General features: G+C 45.6%; 1 protein-coding gene across 1 annotated transcript in view; it reads right to left on the bottom strand.

Moving 5' to 3' along the window:
- TRAP1 (TNF receptor associated protein 1) overlaps positions 1 to 12,846 on the bottom strand; it is a 48,668-nt gene extending 35,822 nt beyond the window's left edge. Inside the window, exon 1 of the mRNA XM_010949940.3 lies at positions 12,690 to 12,846. Coding sequence (XP_010948242.2) covers positions 12,690 to 12,765 — 76 coding nt within the window. The 5' untranslated portion in view covers positions 12,766 to 12,846. The remainder of the gene's footprint in view (positions 1 to 12,689) is intronic.
- Positions 12,847 to 17,140: the final 4,294 nt, after the last annotated feature.

Raw genomic sequence — 17,140 nt, 5'->3', positions numbered from 1 at the left:
CTTATTATCAGAGAAATGTAAATCAAAACTACAATGAGGTATCACCTCATACCAGTCAGAATGGCCATCATTCAAAAAGTCCATGAACAATAAATGCTGGAGAGGCTGTGGAGAAAAGGGAACCCTCCTAGGCTGTTGGTGGGAATGTAGTTTGGTGCAGCCATTATAGAAAACAGTATGGAGATTCCTCAAAAGACTAAAAATAGACTTACCATATGATCCTGCAATCCTACTCCCGGGCACATATCCAGAAGGAAACTTATAAATTCAAAAGGATACATGCACCCCAATGTTCACAGCAGCACTATGTACAATAGCCAAGACATGGAAACAACCTAAATGTCCATCAACAGATGACTGGATAAAGAAGTTGTGGTATATTTATACAACAGAATACTACTCGGCCATAAAAAATGATAAAATAATGCCATTTGCAGCAACATGGATGGCCCTGGAGAATGTCATTCTAAGTGAAGTAAGCCAGAAAGAGAAAGACAAATACCATATGATATCACTCATATGTGGAATCTTAAAAAAAAGACAAATGAACTTATTTACAAAACAGAAACAGACTCACAGACATAGAAAATCTACTTATGGTTACCAGAGGGGAAGGGGGTGGGAAGGGATAAATTGGGAGTTTGAGATTTGCAGATACTAATTACTATATATAAAATAGATAAACAACAAGTTTATACTGTACAGCACATGGAACTATATTCAATATCTTATAGTAACTTATGGTTAAAAAGAATATGAAAACAAAAAAATGTATGTTCCTATATGGCTGAAGTATTGTGCTGTACACCAGAAATTAACACAATATTGTAAACTGACTATACTATAATAAAAGTATATTAAAAATATGATATTGTAAGATAAATACATTAAAAAAAAAAACAAACCTCTGGAAACTCCAAGTGTCAGTGAGGATGAGGCAGTGGGAACTCTCACAGAGTTGATGGAATGTAAATCCAGACCAACTTTGAAAAAGTCACAATTTTATAGTAAAAACACACACTGTAAACCCGGCAATTGCACTCTAGTTATGAACCCTAGAGAAATTCATCGGTGCCTCCGTGAGGCAGGAGGCCTGCACAAGGAAGTGCACTGTGCCTCATTTATAAAAGCCCCAACTAAAACTACCAGGATGGCTTTGCCTGGGAAGCGGGCTAAGTGCCAGTACGTTCGCACAATGGACTACTTCTCAGCCGTGACGTGGATAAACCCTACAGGTGCTGCTCCCTCAATGAGCTGTACGTGCAGTTCATGTACTTTCTGATGTGTATCTTATTATTGAACACACACAGGATCCCACCTAACACTCACCAGACTTGCAAAGATTAAAAAGTCTGAGAAGACCAAGCACTGGTGTGAGTGTGGGGCGAAGGAGACTTCCATTGTCTCCTGGTGGGGTCCCCAGAAACGCAACCATTCCTCGGAGATAATTGTGCATCACCGAATAAGCTGGAGCATATCACATCATCCAACACTATACAGAATGAGGTATACGTCAGGAATTCTACATAAAGAAATGAAGGTGTATTAACACAACAAAATAAGCAGGGACAACTAATGAACGTTATCATGGATAAAGCTTAGAAAGCATAATGTGGACTCAAGAAAGCAAAGTCACAGCAGAATATACACGGTATGATTTCAATAAATTGTGTGTATACATATACATACATATGTGTTTATACATATACACAGGCAGAAGTAAAGAGAAGGGAATAAAACCCAGAAAATTCAAGTCAGCAGTTACCTCCAGGAGAGAGAGAGGATGCATCAGAGAGGGGCACACAGTGCCTTCCAGGGACTGGTCATTTCTATTTCTTAAGCTGGTCAATGGGTATTCACTTGATGCTTCTTTTAAAAACTGCACATACGCATTTTACGTGCATTCCTTTTCAAGTGGAATGTATTTCACCAAAAGAAGAGAAAAGAAGGAAGGCAGGCAGGCAAGCTCTGGGGGGGGGGGTACTTGCCACCAGCTTCAACCCTCCCTGGGTCACTCTGAACTTGCAAACAGAGAGATGTACACACAGCCTCTGGGAACCCAGCCTGACTAAGCAGAGGAGCTTCCCGTGTGTGGCCTGTGGGGCGACACGGTCGGGTACTGGGTGTCCTTGACGCCCGCCACAAAGGGGAGTATAAGCCCGAGGTGTAGCCCAGCCTGCAGGTTTGAGGTGAAGGCAGTTGCAGGAGAAGGGAATGGGGCAGGGTCTGGCAGGCCCAGCACAAGTCAAGGCCCCTCGTGGGCATTCTGCTCCAATTCTAACCACGGGTAATCTTCACCAGCTCAGAGGAAGGGAGAGAAGTCAACAGGACTGCACCGTGTTGCTTTCAGGAGCAACTCTCAGACAGTATTTCTGGTAACCCAGCGGGGAGACCACTTACGGCAGCAGGAAATGGCCTGAGTCCTGGGGAAGGTGATTTGGCCATATTGGTCAAGGTTACAAGTGCATGTACCTTCTAATCTGGCAATTCCATTTTGGGACTTTATTCTATGGATATAGCTGAACCTGTGTATTAAAAAAGAGATTAAAGGCCATATATTATACCAAATGCCTGGAAACTACCCAAACATCTGTCAACAGAGGACTAATAAACTCTGGTGCCTCCCAACATGGGACCACTACTATGATGTGGCTATTTGGAAAAAAACAAAACAAGGAAACTCTATGTACTGATAGAGCAAGCTCTCTAATATCTATTATCTGAACAACAGAACATGGAGAAGTATATATCCCTGCAGAAGAAAGATGTATATCTGTACATACTGTATGCATAGAAACACCAGAGGCTGTACAATAATTGTGATGACCCATGAAAGGGGGGGCAGGGAAACGGAAGAGAGGGGGATCAAGCTGAGAGCAAGACTTCTCACTGTATACCTTGTTTATCTAACAATTAATAGTTAATTTTTCAAAACAACAAATTCTAAGAAAATGTGGCTGTCACAAAAGGGCTAGCCCCTTCCCACCGTCAATGTCAGGCTCATGAGAAGGCCCCGTAAAAGACACAGCAAATAAGGATCCAATGTAGAGGACCCCCATGAATCAGCAGCCAATGACCAGGCTGAGGAGTCATCAGTAGAAGGTCAGCAAATACATTACATACATAATAGAATACTCTAAAACATAGAAAAGTGAGGCAATTACAGGTGTAAAGCACTCTGATGCTGAATTACTTCTAAGATTTATTAAGAAAAAACCTGGTCCAGAACAGGGGTTTCCCTATGTCACCACGGTGTTTAAATACACATGTGTGTGCGCACACACATGTCTATTGTCTCATAAGCCAAGCATATCTCTGTGAGGACACCCAGGAAACGGGCTTCGGGGGCTGCCACCAGGAAGGGAACTGGTGGCTGAGGGTAGCAGGTGAAGAGATGTGCTTTTCACTGCACACACCTCGTATCCTTTGAATTGTGCTATGTGTATCCATAACCCATTTACAAAATAACCTATTTATAAAACTATAGACAAAAATTACCCAATTACAAGAAAAATTTAAAAATTTAGTAGGGACATAAAACACATTTACAAAGGGATATAAAAAGCTTGGGGAAATGTCCTTGAATAGTTAGAGTAAATATTTAAAGGTGTCCATTATCTAAATTAGTCTATATTTTTAACATGATCCTATTGAAAATTCAAATAGGACTTTTTTTTTTACTATTCAATCTAATTCTAAAATTCATATGGAAAAATAAAAGTGCATAAATAGCCTAGAAATTTTTGAAAAACATGAGGAAATACTATTATAAAATATTAAAGCACATGAATTGAAAGCCACAGTATTAAAATTAATTTCCTCTCTCACTTATTAAAACAAATTCAAGATGGACTATAAAGTGAAAATAAAAGCTGAAAGTACTAAAAGAAATTGTAAGAGATTTTACAAACCTTGACTGAACTGTAATTCATCCAGTTAAAGTGTACAAGTCAATGGTTTTTAGTATATTTACAAAATCATCATCACTATCTAATTCCAGACCAGTATCACCCCAGAAGGAAAGTCCATACACATTAGTAGTCACTCCTCATTCTCCCTGCCCCCAGCTCCTGGCAACTACTTTCTGCCTCTATGGATTTGCCTATTCTGGACATTTCACATAAACAGAAGCACACTATATGTGGTCGTTTGTCTGTGGCTTCTCTCACTTAACATGTTTTCAAGGTTCATCCACATTGCAGCACACAGCACACCTCACTCCTCTTTATGGCTGAATAATATCAATTATATGGATAGACCACATGTTTATCCACTCATCAGCTGATGGACAATTGGGCTGTTCTTGCTTTTTGGCTATTATGAATAATGCTGCTATAAATACTGGTATACATGTTTCTGTGTGGATATGTCTTAAATTCTCTTGGGTATAAATCTAGGAACGGAACTGCCGGGGCAAATGGTAATTCTACGTTTAACCGTTTGAGGAGCTGCCAGACTGCTTTTCAAAGTGCTGCCCCATTTAATGTTCCTGCCAGCAGTGCGCGAAGGTTCTAATTTCTCCACATCCTCGCCAATGCTTGTGTTACTGTCCGTGTTTTTTATTACAGCCACCTGGGTGGGTGTGATGCGGTATCTCATTGTGGTTTTGGTCCGCATTTCCCTAAGTAAGGGCTAATGATATTGATCATCTTGAGATCTTTTTTTCCCAATGGTTTAAGAGTGAGTAAACTAAACAAGACACATAGCCCAAGAACCATAAATTTATGGACCACATAAAAACTAAAGTCAATAAAGTAGACCTTAAAAGAAAACCAGCTGTAACTCTGTGATGTGATGGGTGCTAACTAGACTTATTGTGGTGATAATTTCACAGTATATACAAACATCAAATCATTATGTTGTACAACTGAAACTAATATGTTAGATGTCACTTATATCTCAATTAAAAATCTAAATTTTAATGAATAATAACAATGAGCAATAACCATACGAAAAAAATTTAAAGTAAATAGGCAAACACACCAGGGGAAAAAAAAGGCTGAAACACACGACAGAGGGCTAATTCCCTTAATACAGCAAGATCGCTTACAGATCGACAAGAAAAAGGCCAACGGTGCAAAAGAAAAATGGCAATTCACAAAAATGATAAACATCAATGGCTCTGAATCACAGAAAAAGATGCGTGGCCATATTCATAACTAAAGAAATACCTTTAAAACAAGATTGCATTTTCATTACCAGACTGACAAAAGATTTTTAAAATACTGTTATGCCAGCACTGGTGAGGTGTGAGAAATTGTTGGTGGGACTGCTTGTGATTTAAAAAAGTTAAGCCTGGAAACAACCTAGAAGTCCATCAGGAGAGGGCTAAATACAGGAAGGGCACACCCCGTGGAACACCAGAGCTCTGTGCATCTGGATACAGCATGGGAGACGTGTAAGGGGCAGACCGCATATGGCCTGTGCCCGGAGTGATGGTGGCACATTGGTCACTGCAGGGGCTTTTTCTGGCACCACTGGGCAGTGAGCTGGGAGTCAGGGTTGAAGATTTTTTCCTGGTAGCAGTCTGTTCTGGAAACCACCACTATGTTCTCACTAACACAAATGTAGAAAGAAGTTTTCTCAGGAAACTCCTAGGAAGTTAGCTTTAACTCTAACTCAACACCTAGTCTCACTAACTACCCAAATCTCTGTGGAGTCAGGCACCAGGACGAAGTGGCACTATTCTAACTGGACCGCTCGAGGGCGCCCCCCAGTGCGGCCCCTGCCTCCCTGCAGTCCGTCCAATCTGCCAGCCTGTTTCTGCCTCAAGACCCCAGCACCAGACGCTCCTTCTGCTGGAAATGGCCTTCCCTGGGCCCCTTCACCTCCTTCCAGGCTTTGCTTACACACCACCTTGCACAGGAGGCCTTCCCCAACCATCTCAGTTCCCACTTCTATCGCGACCCTCTTCCGGCTTCGGTTTCTACTCATTGCATAGCCATGTGGCACGGACTTGTCTGTGTCTGACCCCAGTCTACCTCAGGGCCACAGAGGGCCAGGAGTCCTGTCCATCTCGTCCCCTGGGGGTCCCACAGCAGGCACGTCAGATGTTTAAGGAAGTGATGCTGCCACACGATGGAGCAAGTGTACCAGTGGGTGGGACCGTCTCCTACCTGCATTTCTCCCATGATCATGGTGGAGTTGGAGCAGACCCCTGTTAAACACGGGGTCATTTTCTCAGAAGATACAGCCAACGTGACACAAAGTGTTTCTCAGCATGCGGGTCAAGATTGTTGGTTATGCAACCAATTCAGTGGGTTAAGTCAGAATTTTTTTTTAAATCAAATGCAAAGTAAGAGAATGTATAGCATAGTAAGGGTAAGCATTTACAGAACTCTTTCAGCTAAGTAAGCACACACGGTTGTACAGTGTACATGTACGTGTATAGCAGGTCACAATATGAATGCTTTTCTTAGTGGAAGCACGTGACAAAAACAGTTTGAAATTCACTCATCTAATACCAATCTAAACATTTCTAAACCAAAGCTTCAGGTACCGTAGAAAAAATTTTTAAAGAAGTTTACTTGTAAAGTTTAAAATTCTGTAATGAAAAGGAGAATTAATTCTCTCCCCCAAAGGGAAAATATGATACTGGAAAAACTGTAGTTCTTTGGAATGTAGCCTCTAGCTTTTTTTCCAGAACACCTCCAATTATTTCCCCATAGTTTTATGCTTGTACGCATGAAATGCTCTGCTTCTCAGTAAGTCAACTCTGAGAGCTTCATTCTCTCTCAACTTCCCCCAGAGCCACAGGTTAGCTATTCACATCTGAAATTTCTCCAAACATTTTGTTTCTTAAGTTCTGCCATCACTTCAGGTAAGATTTGTGTTAAGTATATCAATATTCCAGACAGAAAGCTCTTCACTTTCTATTATATCCAATAAAGCTTTGTAGTCCCTCAAAATTTCCCAAGTTCTTACCTCTGGCATTGCCGAACATGTTCAGTTTCTCAAACCTTACTGTGTTTCACAGCCTGTTCTAATCCTTTTGTCCTAAGCTGTACCAACACTCCAAGAAACAACTCTCTGAATACAAAGAAACTTAATAAATCAAAAGGGAGGGGCAACTCTGAACAGTCAAAACATGGGACATGAAATCGACATGCCAAGCTTCAGCTATACAAAAATGTTTATGTCCAAGCTCAAAATTCTCCTCTTTTAAAACATTTGCCAGCAAGTTTCATGATCTAGTTTCCCAACCATCATATGAAAATGGAGAGGAGGAGGGACCCCGGCTTCAGAGGCCTGGCAGGTTAAAATGGGAGTAAAGTAAAAGACGCTAAAAACACAAATACTCAAGATGTGGTTTCAGTGTGGGGCACTTGATAGACAAAGGAGTTGTCACACCCCAGTGGTCCTGCAGGGGCCTGTGGATTAGAACAGAAGACCATAAACTAACATTCATAACGACCCCGAAAACATCAAAGGAAGGTTCAGTTATGTTCCTTTTAATGATTAAGTCTTCCAGAAAAAACTTCTAATCATAATGGTTAAAACAAAATGCTTTACTACTTCACAAGTCAGTTTCATGGAAAATTCCCCCAGGCACTCTGTTCCCTGTAAACGCCGGAGAACGGCGAGCGTAAACTCCAGTGACCATGCGCCTTCTTCATTCCTCCTCTGCAGCACACAGCCGGACCTCGCTGCCCAGCTCCCTGGGGAAGACTTGCACCCTTCTGTATGTTCTGAACAACATTCCTGTACAGCCTGCTCTTTTAAAACATGGTATTCATTTTGGCTATCTCGCAATTTTCAGTATTCTAATCACATCTCTTGGTTATACAGCTGCTAAATACCCAAGCCATTCCTTCAAAATTAGTTACTACAGCCACAACTCAGCTACACTTGCATTCAACTTACCTGATCTGCAGGCATAAAAGCAGGTGGAGTCACGCCCCCAAGTGGACGCTGGTTCTCCAGGCCACAACTTCCATTGTAATTTCTAGTGGCTTTGGCAGAAATACCAGCCATATCAGAAATAAACACCCTGAAATCTACCTTTACTAAATGCTAGAACTATGGGGAAGTCCCTGTGTGGACTAAGCAAACAGCAGCTTCCTAGTAAAAGGCAAGTGTTCTATATCAACACTGAGCAGAACGGTTTTAAGAGAAATTTTAGCTGACTACACTGAGGGCATCAAGGATGCAATCCAAGAACACCCTCTGGCTTTGAACTTAAAGCATCTCACTTGAGGGTGAACCGGATATAGTTTCACTGATCCCGAGTCAGTATTTTGGTTTGAGACAAGCAAACACCACCACTGGCCTCAGTAATACCCTCCTCTGTTCTGTTACGACCTGGTATTTCACATCTAGGGAACGAGAACTGTTAGTTTTCCTTCAGTGTTTACTCATCAACCTGACTTCCCTCCTCTTCAAGCTGCATTCCCTCTGTTCTTGCCCAGGGGGAGCAAAACACTTGGGGATCTTCCTTTTGTCTTAGTTCTGATCAAATACTCAGCCAGTAACTAATAAGGTCTTTGCTAACCTATTACACTTGGGTTGGTCTGATCTTTGGCAGACAGCTCAGATAACTCAGGCCCCTCATCCTAACCAAGTGTCCCACTGCCAAAGGGCCACCTGGTGCCTCCTGGACAGCTGGCCACACATCCCTCCACTGTCCATGTGCTTCTCTGATGCTGGCCCTAAGTCCCAGCACCGTGGTTTATGTAGTTGGCACTGACACTCAGCGTCTAAGCAGTTAACCATCAAAACCTTTATTGCCATGTTACATTAGCAACACGAATAGCTGCTTTAACGAGAGAGTGAAATCTGACTGGCAAGTGCTACTTCCCTCCATCCTGGAAAGAACAGCCTGGCAACACCAGAAATTTTCCTGAATTCTTGTACAAGAGGTGTGAGGGCAGAAATTAAATAGCATGCCCCACCACCACCCCCGTGAGAGTAGAGGGAGGAAGCAAAATAAATCAACAAAATGATGAAAGTACTAAATGGGAGTCTGCAGTAGGACAGGGTTCAGGTGGGGCTCATTCTGGAGAATGAAACAAACCTGCAATGCTTCTTGGCCCTACGACAGAGAAAGCTCACTCCTGTGACCTTTCTGGTGCTTGGAGTGGATTCCCCACCCCTAACAACTCTCCCTTCCAAGGCAGAAAATTCCAGCAAAGCCTCTAGCTTACAGAGAACAGAAAAGGCAGAAGATGTTAATTCAAGCACCAACCAGGCCTACAGCGGCTGCCTCACGATCTCGTTCTTGCGATGCCAATTGTGAGAATAAGAGCATCCAGGGTAATTAGGAAACACGGCTCAGAGCTGTTGTGGTCACTGCTGTCACCCAGCCACGCAAAATGACCAACCCAACACCCCACCTGCCTTACAACACAGTCACATTTGCTTCTGGAGACTGAGTCTGTCGTTGATTTTTCAGGGTCATATCTCTTCTTTGGAAGGTAGGTAGCTTTCTTATTTGTCTACCAGCAAATCAGCAACTTCTGATACTCGCTGGATCTCTGGTGGAAAGATTTGATGGCAGTTTATATTTTTATTTGCAACATTATGTTTTCCAGATTATTCAAGTTCTGATATCCATACTCCCCATAATGAATAACTAAATTTTACCAAGGGAAGGGATTACTTGGTGGTTGAAATACTGTTTGTCCCCAACTACCAGTCAACTCAAGCTTCAAGAAGAGATATTATCTGTCTCTGACATCTGTAATCTGCCACCAGGTCCTGAGGGCACATGAAGTCAGGTGCATGTGGTTGTGGTCCTCAGAGAGACTGCAGCTGGCTTCTCCAAACACTGGCCCAGGCCCAGCACTCTGACTATCCTGATTACAGAACGATGTGGTCCCAACCCACAAGTTTATATCTAACAGAAGAGAAAGGACATAATTTTCAGCCTCATTCACCCTCACTCCCCTATACGCCTAGTTTCTTGTCAAACCAAATTATTCAAAAGCACCCTCTTACCCTGCACCTAATGTTTTCAAGACTTGGCCCAAATATCCTCTCTTCTGTGAAACTTGAAAAACAGTCAACCACATGTTTCTATTCTCTGATACACCACATATGCCTCCAACGTGGCCCAGCATACTGCCTGGCAGCCATATGTTCCCACTAACCTATGACCCAACGGCAGGGTCATACCACCTTGGAAGTTCCAGAGGGCCTTCTAAATATATTTGCTGAATAAACTAAGTAATGAGCAAAAGTGAAAAATAAAACGTCCGCAGTCAGAGACTCTATCCCACAGAGATATTCTAAGTGCAAGAAGCACTAGGATGATGGTGACCTAAGGTCGGAGTCCTGGATGTGAAGCCAAGGCTGAAAACTGGACAATACCTTCCCAGGAAAAGAGAAAAAAAAATACAGGAGAATTCTGAATTTCCTATATAGGTGAATTCTACTTCAACCACATTCTCTTCCCCCCAATGCATAAGACATATTCTTGGCTAGATTCACCTGTCACTCAATCCATCCAAACAACCGTACCTTCACCCTTATACACACAGGTGACAATGTCAAAGGCATCTGCAATACAGAGAGCTTTCGAGAACAGGTTTAGTATCTCAGATTCAAGAAATGACTACTTGAACCACCGTGACAAACTGCAGAAGGAGAGGATACAGATTATAAAGGGAAAGAGAGAAAGAACCAGAACAAAACTTGGCAGGAAACCAATGTATCTTCACAATGGAAATGACCCCACATGGTACAAAGAATGAATTACAAACACACATGAACAGAACATCTTAGAACATGAAAAAAAACAAAAAAAGAGAAAAGAATCTTAACCTCTAGAGAAGGGGGAAAAAACAAGTCAGCTACAAAAAACACACAAGAATCAAATTGGTATGACTGCTCACCTGCAAAGAAGATGCTAGAAGAAACCACAGAGCAGTATCACTCTTTGAAGGAAAATTACTTCAACCTGGAATGCAATAAAATACCCAGCCAAATGACTCCACAAGTATGGGCACAAAATAAAAATCTTTTTACACATGGTGGGGCTTAGAAAATTTACAACCAACTGACTTTTTCTGCAAAACTAACACAACGGTATACTCCGGTAAAACAGGAAATAAATCCAAAAAGGAAGGAAGACGTTGGATACAAGTAACAGTAATAAAACCTACAGTTGTCTTATCTGTTAATACACATTATTTAAAAAAATCATTGTAGGGGAGGAGGGTATAGCTCAAGTGATAGAGCACATGCTTAGCATTCATGAGGTCCTGGGTTCAATCCCCAGTACCTCCTTTAAAAATAAATAAACCTAATTACCCACACACACACACAAAAACAAAACAAAAACAGAGACAACACCAAAATTTAAAATTCAGGTAACAGAAAAAAGTGTAAATGATATGAAGAGGAAATTCACAGAAGATATACAGTCATTAAACAAATGAAAACATTCTTATCAGTATCCATGCAAATGAGAGTTAAACAAGATACAGTTTACAAACCACCGGTTTCAAAAAGATCTAATATCCAGTGTTGGAGAAGATGCCTTGATACAGGTAGTCTCATTCCCTGCTAAGGGGAATATAAATTGATAAAACCTTTTTGAACAATTTGGCAGTATCAGCAAACATTTCAAATACGCAAGACTACGAACCATCAATTTTAAAACTCTTAATTCTGTAATTCGAAAGAAATGCCATACCTGTACACAAAGATTAAACACTGATACATTCTAGGCAGCACTGTCACGACCAAAAGAACAGAAATAATCTTTACCACTCCCTCAATAGGATAATGTTAAGGAAATGATACATCCATAACACAGGACACTACGCAGCCACTGTAAACAGTATGGAACCGGTCCATACTGACAAGAAAAGCTGTGTAAGCCATGCTGGAGCTTTAAACAACAACAACAACAAACTGCTGCACAATGTATATACGGTTTAGGCCTTTTTACGTAAAAATAGTTAGGCAGGTCTATTTACGTATGTGTCTAACTGTGCAGAGCCTGGAAGGAACATCAACATGTTCACCCGTGGTTACTTCCCAGTGGGGAGTGAGAAAGCAGAGATTGCGGTCATTCTTTTCTTTCAACATTTATTTGAGCACCTACCGATTCCAGGCCCTGAGGACACGGCAGTCAATAACCCAGAGTCCACGGGCTGCATGAGGGCCCAGGTGCCGGGTCTCTGCTCGGTTCGCTGCCGCGTGCCGTGCCAGGCCGAGTGGGCACTCAAGTTTGTGTCGAATGAACGAGTGACCAAGTGGCTTATGCATTATCCGTGTATAAATCAACTTGGGGGAGGAGAGGAATAAAAGCGCAACTAAGGGACTGAAGTCATCATCCTGGTGGGGTCCGTTCCCAGCGCACACACACCCTTCGATTTCAACTCCTCGAAACTGCCTTCGGCTCCAGCAGCGAGGAGCCCGCGGCCTCTCTACTTCAACCCGGCCCCAGGAGCTGGTCGGGGAGAAGCCTTTGCTGCAGTCACGTGGGCCCGGACTCAACCCCGTCACCTACGGGAAAACCCCGGCGGGAAAACCCCGGCAGCCCAGCCCCGGGTCGAGCCAGGTGACATCAAGACGCACAGAGCGCTCAGCGTTCGCCGCTCGCCGCGCGCTGGGCACATCAGTCTCACAGAATCTCCCACACAGCGCCTCCCACGGAGGAGAAAATCGGCTCGGGACTCTGGGGAGCTCCGCGCGTCCCCATCCCTGCCCGCTTTCCACCCGCCCTGCCCGGCCGCCCTCACCTCCCCGGGCGGCCGCCAACGCCGGCGCCCGCAAGCAGCGGCCCCACAGCAGCAGAGCCCGCAGCTCCCGCGCCATGCCGGTTCTCCTCAGCGCCCAGAGCAGCCACGCGCGGCGGGGCCGGGGCCGGGGCGGGGCCTTCGCCGGGCGCGGCGCGGTGACGTCACAGTGCGCGCCCGGCTGCCCGGTCCGCTGCCTGCGCGGGCGAGTGGGCCGGGCTTCCGTGGCGCGGGTGCGGTCGGCCCGCGAGAGGACAGTCGGGCCTGGAGGCGGGACCTCTGCGACCTTGTGTCGCGTTGTCAAGGACGACGGGCAGTGAGTGCTGGGTCGCCCTGGGCACTTGTCCACCAGCTGGGCCTCAGTTTGTGCGTCCCAGAAGCGGGCAGATGTTCCAATCCACAGCAGAGGGTGTGAAAAGGCGGCACCCAAGCAGAAGCAGTTAATACCTCTGGGATCCTTTCTAAGACCTGGGCCACCCGTCCAGAACGCTGGAAGTCAGTCTGTTCCAACCAACGCAGGCCAAATAGCTAAAAAGCAAAAGGGAGACTTGCATGCTTGACTTGGCTACACCAAAACTCGAGAGCCAACGCCCACCAGCAAACTGGCCTTATTCATTCATTCCAATTCTCTCGCCCTCCTGGAGGTAGGAGTCTCGTCGTGGATTCCGACCTTGAATTCCCTTTCTTACGAGAGTTTCAAACCATGTAACATGCAGATTCTCCAGCACTGCCTGAAGTGGGGTTCAGGCGGCTCCCCAGATGATTATGAGGCACACTGAAGACTCGCTGCCACGATCAAATAATTGCACAAAAACAGGTTGAGATTGTGACAGGATATGCAAAGTACAGAAGCCAGGGGAGTGTCCCCCCGTGGGACCTGGACCTAGCCAGGGCCACAGGAGGGGGTGTGTCCGGGAACACTTCCAGGTAGATGTCAAGGGTGATCCACAAGTTCCAGGCTTAAGCAACAGAGAAGGGGAACATAAAAGAGGTGGGCAGATTTGGATGGAAGAGCAGGAGCTCTCTCAGCTGGGAGACTCCAGCTGCCTCCTGACACCCGACCCCGCACCCTCCAACACACACCCCATTCTCTACACAGCAGCTGGATCATACACTCCTCAATCAGGGTCTTCCAGTGGTTTCCCAGCAGATAATCAATTCCAAATCCCTTATGCCTTGGCCTCCAAGCCCTGCATAACCAACCCCTGCCTCGCTCCCTCCTTCCCCACACTCGACACTGAGCCAGTCTCAGACATAGCATTCCATTCCCAGGATGTCACTGAATCAAGGTGTCTCACCCTCACATTTCATTTGTTCACTCCACTCAGGAAATCATCTGTTTTGTAAGAGCTGACACATTGGTCTATGGGGCAATAGATCTAGCTTGGGGAGCCCTTTTATTTCAGGAAGAGGAAGTGGTATTTGGCAAAGGAAGGAAGGAAACCTAGGCTTTAGTTAAGGATGTTGGGGGGGCCTCTGCTGAGACAGGCAGGACCCAGGCTCTGTGGAGGGCAAACCTATCAGGTTCCAGACACACCTACCTGGGCCTTCTGTCCTCTCTTGGCCTGTGGCCTTCAGAGACATATCCTCAGCCACAGATCTTTGTGATACTGGGTCCTCTGGTAGCGCAGGGAACTGTGGCCTTTTAAGGTGCCCAGGAATCCAGGCCAGTCTAAGGGGGTCATGAACAGATTTCAGCCCCTTTGCAGACAAGGAAAATAGAAGAGGGAAAAAATGATTAGATGCAGATGTGCTTGAGCAAAATTGATGGAGACTGGCAAGGAGTTGCTTGGAGAGAGCAAGAGAGAGAAACAGGACAGGAGAGAAGGAGACACCCCCCTCCCTGGGTCTCCAGACCACCTCTGTGGTCACTCTGGGGTTGTCCATTCCTTCTGCAGAAGTCACTGCCGTCCCCTGGGGTGAGCTGAGGGCTGTGAAAAGTGCCAACTACACTATTCACAACAGCCAGAAGGTAGAAGCAACCCAAGTGTCCACTGATGGATGAATAAAGAAACATAATGTGGTATATATTTACAATGGAATGTTATTCAGACTTACAAATGAAGGAGATTCTGACACATGCTACAACATGGATGAAACTTGAGGACATTATGCTATGTGAATGCTAAGTGAAGCCAGTCATGAAAAGACGAAATACTATATGATTCTGCTAACACGAGGTAGTTAGAGTAGTCAAGTTCATAGAGACAGAAAATAGAATGGTGGCTCCCAGGGGCTGGGGGAGGGGGACTGGGGAGTTAGTGTTTAATGGGGACACAGTTTCAGTTTTGCAAAATGAATAGAGTTCTGGAGAGGATGGTGGTGATGGTTGCAAAACAATATGAGTGTATTTGATACCACTGAACTGTACACTTAAAAATGATTGATAGTAAGTATGATTTATTTTTTGCCACAATTAAAAAAAAATGCCTACTGCAAAGAAAACCCCAATGTGACTAACTCCCTTTTTCTTCATTTCTTTGTTCAAAGCACTAACTCCTGGGTGAGTTTCTCCCTTCACCAAGCAACATCTTGAGTGTTCCCTAGGAAGAGAGGCTCATGGCTCTAGGATACTTCTTGGCCTGGAGAGGAGCAGCTGCAGCTTGGCGGCCTTTGACCAAAGCCTGAAACGCAGTACCTCTCCCTGGGTTTCTGAAGCATCGAAACGTTCAAATTCAGAGAAGCACAAATGGCCTGCTGGTACCTCACAGGGTTTTGTGCATTTCTTAACGTCCTTTTCATCCTTTGCAGTACTTTGATGCCAACTCAGAGTGAGTTGGAACTCAGAAGACTAGTATTTTGCTGATTTTCTTGACAACTAGCTCAGTGTGTTTGACAAATGTCAATCCTGCCAACTTCAGAGACCTGCCCAAGGCAGCACGGCTCCATCTGACCCCTGCTGGCACACATGCTGAGGCTGGGACTGGGCCAGAAGCAAGACCTATGGCCCTTCGTGGAGGCAGGTGCAGCCACTTAGCAGGACCTGGCCTGGAACTTACTAGATGGCTCTGAGGCTTTTTCTCTAAATGGCTTGTTCTTCTTTGCCAGTGGCCACTTTTAATTCTACCATCAAGGACACTGGGAATGTCTCAGGCTGATTCCACAGGACCCCCATCCCCACCCCAGTCTGAGGGGTGAATAGACATGAGGTCTTCTCCATTTTCATTCCCTACAGCATCAGCAGTCATTCCAGGCCCCTCTAGGGGCTCCCTGGTCACCCACTAGCTGGGTGGCCTTTGGCAATCCCTTCTCCTGTGGGGCCCTTCCCCTGTGATGGCTGCCTGTGCTCCCTACAGGAGGGGCAGGAGGGGCCATCCTGCTGGGCTCCCAGCCTCCCTGTCCCATGTGACCAACGTAAGACAGTTAGCTGAGCCTGGATAACCACGAAATATCACTGGAGGGCCCTTGCCTGAGTGACTGTGGCTCTGGGGAAGGCAGGTAGAGGAGGCAGCAACTCTCCCCCTGGCATTTCTGCCACTGAGGAGACACCACCGGGTGAACTAGCCTTGAGGGCATGTTTTGAAAGGTGCATTTTTGTCCTGGCAAAGAACTCAAATCAGAATTTTTCCCAGCTTGTGGATGACATCCATTTTAAGAATAAAAAGTGTCTACCAGCCCTCAAGTCCACTGCATCTATTGCTTATGAGAAAGAGGACAAGTGAGAATTCGTTTGGTCTGAGAGACTGCGGGGTGAGAAAGCCACACTGTTCCCCGCGTGCTTCCACCATGTGCCCGTGTGAGCCTGGGCCAAGCCGGTGCTTCATACTTCCTGGAGCCGCAGTTCTCACCTGATGCTTGGAGGGAGCAGAGAGGCTGTGTGGGAGCCTCTGCCTGCTCGAAGGCTTCTTTCCCCGCTTGACATGGCTTCCTGGTGGCCGCAAGGCCCCCTCCTTCAGTGACTGCTCCATGCCAGCAAAGCCCTGCCTCCCTGAAGGACTGGCCCTCAGCCTGGGCACTTGGGCCTCTGCTCCAGACAGAGCCCTGCCCAGCTGGTGTCCTGAGCAACACCTGGTGTCAGGCCCCAGCCAGGGGGCAGATTTTGTCACGTTCTCCTCCAGAGACTGTGTCTCCCCAGGTGTGAAGAGGGTCCCCTCAGCCAGGATTCTCTGGTCCAGCTGGGTATGGAGGACAGGTGGAAATGCAGACTGTTGGGTATCTTCCCTCACTCCTCGAGCGGAGGGGACCATGGTCCTGCAGCAGCCCCTGGCCTCTTCCAAGTGGCGGGTGCCATGCCTACAGTTCAGCAAACAGGAGGGATGGACAGACCCTAGCGCTGACTCCACTGGGAGCCCAAGAACAGGCAACAGCATGTTTACAGGGCCTGGAGACGGGCTGGGGGCAAGGCACCCCTCCTGCTTCATGGGAGAAGCAAGCATGACGTGACTCCCTTTGTTCTTTTCACAATCTGCATTTTAACCAATGCGCTTCACAACCAGGACGTCTCCCTGCACCAA

Source organism: Camelus bactrianus, chromosome 18, assembly GCF_048773025.1.
Source record: "Camelus bactrianus isolate YW-2024 breed Bactrian camel chromosome 18, ASM4877302v1, whole genome shotgun sequence".
Taxonomy (NCBI): Eukaryota; Metazoa; Chordata; class Mammalia; order Artiodactyla; family Camelidae; genus Camelus; species Camelus bactrianus.
Note: the sequence above shows the minus strand (reverse complement) of the source record. Positions and strands in the feature narration are given on the sequence as shown.